The sequence below is a fragment of the Belonocnema kinseyi genome, chromosome 6 (assembly GCF_010883055.1).
Source record: "Belonocnema kinseyi isolate 2016_QV_RU_SX_M_011 chromosome 6, B_treatae_v1, whole genome shotgun sequence".
Taxonomy (NCBI): Eukaryota; Metazoa; Arthropoda; class Insecta; order Hymenoptera; family Cynipidae; genus Belonocnema; species Belonocnema kinseyi.
The window spans coordinates 104,630,710-104,638,176 of NC_046662.1; the positions used below are offsets into that span (position 1 = coordinate 104,630,710).

Genomic DNA, 7,467 nt, shown 5'->3' on the forward strand with positions numbered 1-7,467 from the left:
AGAGAGAGAGAGAGAGAAACTCATTAGACATTGATCTATTTCGTAAATAATCTGCGAATTTTGAGAAAGTATTGACGAACTCGATATGATAAGTCTAAAACCGTTCATCACTTTTTTTTTCGTAAATAATTACAAAAATATTATGAGTAATTGAGTAAAGTTTAATAGAAAATTTACGAGCTTGCCCGACAAATCTGGGAATTAGGATGTAGGTTCATATTTACGTGGTTCGCACACACCCTCACCCACACGCTCACTGCGTATGTGCACGCGTATATGTGGTTTGAATTCGTTGGATGAGTAGCTAGAAGTTTTATTATACCTACATTGTTCAGACTTGATGGCTGCGCGTGTTTACGCACTTATGGCTTATATTTAGAAACTGTAGAGTCAGCAGGTCGCGGGTTCAAATCCTCAGAGTTGTGCGAATTTATAAATAAATATAAATTAAATCGGGCCAATAAAATATTTTTCTTTTTATATTTAGGCCTAACATCTTCAGGAACTGTTCGCAGAAAATTCGAACTGATCGTAAAAAAGTTCCCAATTTATCCATAGAATTTTCATAGAAATAGTGATTTAATGTTTGATTTTTTTAGCCCGTATCCGAGACCTAGCTACAAGTTCGTGACATTTTTACGGATGAATTTTTATCGTGTATGAGCTGATTAGTTACTTTTTCGCTAATTAGTTTTTTTACAATATTAAATAACATGAAGATTAAATTTTTATTTTTCTCTATTTAGCAGCAAAAGATAATTATTTATCTTAAAGTGATGTGATTGAATATTTGATATCATTTGGGTCATAAAAGCTTATTTATATTTTTAACCTATCTCTATTACAATTATATGATTTTTTGAAATGCTTATAATGTTGTGGAATGAGTATCTGAATTAAATTTTCAGAATTATATGTACATATGTTTTTTTTTTAATTTAATGCAAAAGATTATTAGTAGTTAAGATGTTGAGAAATGAAGAAACAAATAAATGATTATGCGAAAATTGGGTTAATGATGTAAATAAACACAAAAGTGAGCACGCGCGTGCGCGCGCACATAATAGTCTAGTACTTTTTAATCTTCCAAAAAAATTTTAGCGCCATTATATTTAGTTGAAATTTTGTACAAAACGCACTTAAACACATTTCTAGCCAATGTGGTAGATGTATTAAAATTTGTTTTTAAGTTTAAACTTGGCAGTTTGCAAGGGGACCATTAAAAATTCCCGAGAAATAAAACTCCCGAAATTATAAAATTGCCGGAAAATAAATATCCGGAATTGACAAATTCCTGAATAATAAAATTCGCGGCAGTTTAAAATATGACCGTATTTGAAAATTTCCGAAGAACAAAATTCCAGGCAAAAAATTGCCGAATTATAAACTACCCGAATTAGAACATTGCAGAATTTAAACAATTAAAAATTGTTTTTTTTTTATCAAATATTATTCATTTAAAATAATATAAACAAATATTTTCATCTAAGAATTTTTTATTCAATGTTAACAAATTTATCAAATATTTTTTTATATTTAAAATAACGATAATTGAAAAGAAGGCATTTCTGAATAAAAAATTTTGTTTCAAACACTGCATAATTTAGAAACGTTTTTTCAATTTTCTCAAAAATCGAATTGGTGATTAAAAGAAAAATCGGAAAGAAGCTTTGAGATAAATCAGTGCTAAATTAAATCATACAAATTTGGTTTGAAAAATGTTATGAGGTTCGGAGAAAATTTAGAGGGAAATTTCTTTTTCCGTTTGAGGCGCACGTATCTTGAAATTTATTTCTATATACTATTTTTATACAATTATTGTTATTTTAATTTCGAAAAAAATATTTTAAATATTAGATACTAAAAAATTTCTTTGATACAGACATATGGTTGTGTTTTTAATAAATGAATAATATTTATTTTCAAAAAACACAGCTTTTTTAATTGCTTTGATTCAGGAAATTCATAATTTGGTCATTTTCTTTCGAAGATTTTATTCTTCATGAATTTGATAGTGTCTGAAAATTTAGTTTTTTAAAGATTTTGTAGTCATCTAATTTATCAGTATAAATTCAATTAATCAAAATATTGACGTACTCCGAAAATCTAAAGAAAATGTGCCAAATTTTTCATAAGCAGTGCTAACTAATTGAATTTTGAAATAATGTATCTTTAAAGTTCTACTGTTTATGAACAATTAAAGAAGTATACGAAATAAGAAATTTTCGAAAACTTTAAAGAACTATACTATAATTATATTATATATTATATTATATATTATGTTATATATTATATTATTTCGTACTGTTATTATACTATTTAGCCTGAAACGATGCAAAAGAGAAATTTGGAAATTTAAAAAAAAAATTAATTATTTGACATTGTCTATTCTTAATCAGTAATTAATTTTTGCGTATTAATAATACAGTAACAGTTTTTAATTAAAATTATTGTTATAGAAAAATTAACTGACAATTATTAATCTTCTATTTAATTCTTATTTTCAAAAAGGATGATTTACCTCTGCAAATTTGAACTATAATTGAATTTTTTTTGAAAAGTACATTAATTAAGATTTTTTCGTGAAAAAAGATCTTTCTCTTTCGCTTCACTGGAAATCGAACCACAGAACTTCTGATTTCGAGTCAGATGCTTTTCCATTAAGCTATTAGAGAGATCAGAATAACAACCTTAATTCATGAAACTAACGCTAATTTTTAGCTAGGTGTTATTGGCACAAGTAATGATTTTAAATGAATCTGTGGATCAAAGGAGAAAGATCTTTTTTTCAAAGAAAAAATTTTTATTTTAAATTTGAAATAGTATACTGTGCTAAAAGTGCGGAAAGTAAGCACTTCGACACGAGTGTGAAGTCAGCTGTACGAGCCGGAAACGACCCGAAGATTAGCCGATGGCAAGTACTGTAAACTTTACAAGAGTTTCAACTGCCTACTTTTAGCTCTTGTAGCACACGATATTTTTTCTAACAAATGCGGGAAATTTTCGATTTGAGAAACAATGAAACCGATTTTTTGTAATTTATTGTAATTTTTGGAAATTTATGGTAAAGTTACAAAAATTACCTAAAAATTCCTGAAATTTTTGGTAAATTTTTAAATTACCGAAAATGTATAGAAATTTAGTGTATCCGAAGCTTTTTGTCAGAAATTCAAAAAATTCTGAAAATTTATGGAAAATTTGCTCAATTTCCAAAATTTCTTAAAATTCATGAAAAATTTTCAGACATTTATGAAAAATTAGAAAATTACCGATAATTTCAGACATCTTTAAGTTTCCAAAATTTTTGGAAATATCCGTAATTTTCGGTCATTTATGGTCATTTATCAGTCACTTATGGTAACTTATCACTTTGAGTATGTCCAATAACGATTCCCAACTCACAATTAGTCTCTCAAACGTAAAATCATAATGAAGTGAGGTTATGATTTCGACAGTCCTGGAAAGTAATTCTGACTCGAAATGCGCAAGCGCAACAGCATGAAAAAGTAATCTTACTCAAAGAGCACAAGCAGAGCAGCTAGAAAATGTCTTTTAAGAACTGCTTTTTACCACGGTTTCGGAATTGTGCATTTCCCGCACGCAATACATCCGTCGAAAATCGAACATTTCGTGCGTGCGTTAGAAAAAAATTATTTTCTATCTAGTCTGATTAAGATGTTGATGAGGGGGGAGGAGGTCCGCCACCTTTTGATGTCCCGCGACAAACATGACAGCGCCCACATGTTTATATTTTCATGCACAGTTTGTCGGAAAAAATGCTCGTGCGCATAATCAAATGGCACATCGTAAGATGGCGGCTCTCCCGGTTAGGATCTCCGGTTAGGATGGCATGCCTAGTCCCGTGTTTCCGTGGTTTGGAGGGTTATCCACTGTCGGTAACGTACCATTCGCTGATAATATAACAGATTCATTTGAAATAAAGTACATTAATGTTACTATGCCTTATTATACTTAAATTTAAAAAAGAGACATTTGAAAAAAAAAATTAAGTAATTAATCTTCTCTAACCAAAGTGAACAATAAGTTTAGTTTGATAATAATGTATGGAGTACAGTTAAGAATGAATGTCATTTCAAATGGAAGAAAACGGAGGAGTGTTTGTCAGATTTCTGGTAATAGATTATGACAGTGTAATATACAGTTACACTTTTTTTTACCATATTTCACGTGTAGTTAAATTTACAAAATTTTTCTATTAGGTCTATGACATCTTGAGTTGAGGCTAATAATTTTCGTAATAATTTAATAATATTCTATTTGAATAAAAAAATAAGAAAGAATAGCAGATGCTTTTAAATTTATAGGATTTGCATTTCAGCAAGCATGAAAGCACGGTTTGGTGCTTAAAACCAATATATCATTAACTCAAAAGTAATTTTTCTTAGTGTAGGTTCCAAATTGAGGAGAAGGATGCAACAACTCTTTAAGAGCTGGAATCCGCGTAGATGTATTGTCCACTCGGAACAATCTATTCGTAAAAAAAAGTTACCCAATCGTAAAAAAATATACTTTCGTATTCAGCTTGACACAGCTGACAAATTTTTCGTATGAAGCTCTTTCATTCGACAATTATTACTCAAAGTAGACAATAAAAACTTAAAAAATTCTCCGATCAAAAATCGATGTTTTATAAAACACAACTGGCGATTATTCGGAATGTGATTTAGTAACTAAGGACAATAGCCGGAGCACTGCAGCGGAAGCGAGTGTTGACTTTAAATTGCTGCCATTTCCACATTTTCGATCGATTTTGATCAAATTGTTAAGAAAACTTTCTCAAAGTCTAGTGAACAACTTTCCCGCAATAACTTATTTCAACTAAAATGTTTTTGATGATCGGCCCACTGGTCGAAGTTGGAGAAACGCGGGTTTCGTTCAGAATTAGTTTGTTATTAAACATAAATTAAACATAATTTGCCTTACATATAGTAATCTCCTATATATTGAGAATACGCCATGCCAATTTTAATCTTTTTTATCAACAAACGGTCGAATACTCGGAAAATTTGTTTTATTTAAAATAACTTAATAAATTTGACAATTTTAAATTTGTATTTGAAATAATGTTTTATTATGTTTCTAAAAGATTCTATATTAAAAATATTGCAAAAAAATGCTGGTATTCGAATATTAATGATCAAGGAAAATCAAACATTAGTCAAGAAAAACTCAGCGTATTTTGAAAAAAAAACCTGCCTAATTCTATTATTGGCAACAATCGGGCCAAATATCACTTAAAGTCGAGCCAAACGAGAAGAAAAGATTTTATTTCATAAGATTTTAATTTTAAATTTGCACATTATAATTGTTTAAACCCACCGTATCATAATATGTCGAAAATCAAAAAATAAGAAATATATTCCCGAGACGACGCTGACCCTGTAACCAAAAATGCATAGTCGAGATTTTGTCACAAACGTTTAAGCTGTTCCGTAGCGCAATTGGCTAAGGCAACGGCTAGATACATACGGATTTGGTAGTTTAGGTGCGGCTTGAATCTCCAGAGTGTAATTTTTCCACGGGTTTAGGCGCGCATATTGTATGTATAGGGGACCGTGCTTGAAATTGAGTTTTTTTCAAATATGAATTAGGTCACATATCCTTGTAGCACTTTTACGGAATGGTTACCATGCACGCAAGAACGTTGTAACACCATTATGGAATTGTTACTGTTACTGAATCGAAACACTGTCACATATGTATTACGGCACTATTACTGAATAATATAACTTTTTAACTCTGTTCCTAAATTGTTTTTAAAATATCTTTTTTGCATAGACCATTGCTCCACAACTGTAACACAAATGTCACAGACAAAATTCACGCCGTAACGCTGTTACATATTTGCTGCAGCACTAAAACTGCAGTTCTAAAACATTTGTTTTTACATATAACGCTAGTCCAAAATTTTTACGGATCTCTGACACATTTACCTTCAAATAAGGCTGAAAATGGCTATTTTTCACTTTTAGGATAGGAATATCTCGAAATCCTGACGTATAGGATCCTGCAGGGTCACCTAGCCCGATCTTTGGGTCTAAATTTTTTAGTCTGTGTAAAAATTCCTTTTTCATATCAAACTATTGATATGAATTTGTATTATAAGAATAATTTGAACAAAAGTTAAAAATTTTGTGAAGCAAATGAAATATTTATCAAATGCTAAAACCATGCATTGGCCACATCATGATGTCTGTATCATTTATTAGAGATTACTCCGTTCTCGAACGAATATATTCGTGTTTGGTTATTACAAAATATATTTTTGTGGCCCCCATCGAAAATTTCAATTATTGATCTTAAATTGTATATTATTCAAGTAATAATATTTTCTAAAATAACTTAAATGATTGACTAACCCTGTTTAGTTAATGAAGTATATAACTCTTATAATCCTAGTGGGAAATTATAGTTTATAGCACCCTATCACTGACAAATCCCCTAATGATAGATAGTAGTAAATTTCCCTTGGGATTAAGTTCTTTCATTCGCTATACATGTTAATTTTTTTTATATTTCTTAATTTTTTATAGGGAGATTGTCCTACCCAATGGAAAAAGGGTTCGAGTTGTCCACACTAGCAGTTCTTCCTCTCCATCAAGTGTGACTACCATAAGACCAACAAAGGCCATTCTAGAAGAATTAACTAGAGGTGTACTTCCTCCAGGTGCAGACTTTGAAGTCATTAGACACAAGGAGGATGGAAAACTCGAAGAAATTGGAAGAGTTCCACTTTCTTCTCTTTCTCAGAAAAAAGTAACATTCGTTGTTTTAGAGGAACAACCGGATGGAAGCTATAAGGTTCAAGGTGTAAAAGGTAACTCGGAGAAAGATGGTTCAGTGGATGTTCGATCTATCGTAGAAAAAATTAAGAAAGGAGAAATCAAGTTACCACCGAGTTCAGTGAATCCATCGTCAACCACAAATTATGTACCCACGAACAAAACAGTAAATGGCTTTAAATCGACGACTGACAAGTCTCGATTTTATTTAACTTCAAGACATGGATCAAGGTTGGTTAATTGACTTAAAAGGTTTTTAATTCCATCAAATTTTCATATTATAAATAATCTTCTTGCTGCGTGCGCGGGCCGTAAGTTTGAGCGCGCCTGTTGGATCTCATGCTTCGAACTCGGTTATTGTTCTTCCCCCACATTCTTGCATAGACCTTTTGAAATTAAAGATTGAACCATCGACAACTGAAATGTTCTGATTGTGAATTCTCTTCCGTTAAAGCTACTTTGGCTTTAACAAAAATAATTTCATCACGTGTCTCGTGTTTCGCACTTGACTAAAATTTTCCGAACCGCGAACTTTTCTCTATTATTTTGAACTATGTTGCATTACGAGGGTAGTTCAATAAGTCCTTAGAATGAAGTATAAAAACAATTTTTTTTGGGTAAATTTTTTTTTATTTTTCAACATAATCTCCATGGAGCTCTATAC

The 7,467-nt window shown here is 30.7% G+C and overlaps 1 protein-coding gene across 1 annotated transcript in view; it reads left to right on the forward strand.

Annotated features, from left to right (window-relative positions):
* LOC117175530 overlaps positions 1 to 7,467 on the forward strand; it is a 202,407-nt gene that overhangs the window by 38,042 nt on the left and 156,898 nt on the right. Inside the window, exon 3 of the mRNA XM_033365237.1 lies at positions 6,555 to 7,034. Within this exon, the coding sequence (XP_033221128.1) occupies positions 6,555 to 7,034 (480 nt within the window). The remainder of the gene's footprint in view (positions 1 to 6,554; positions 7,035 to 7,467) is intronic.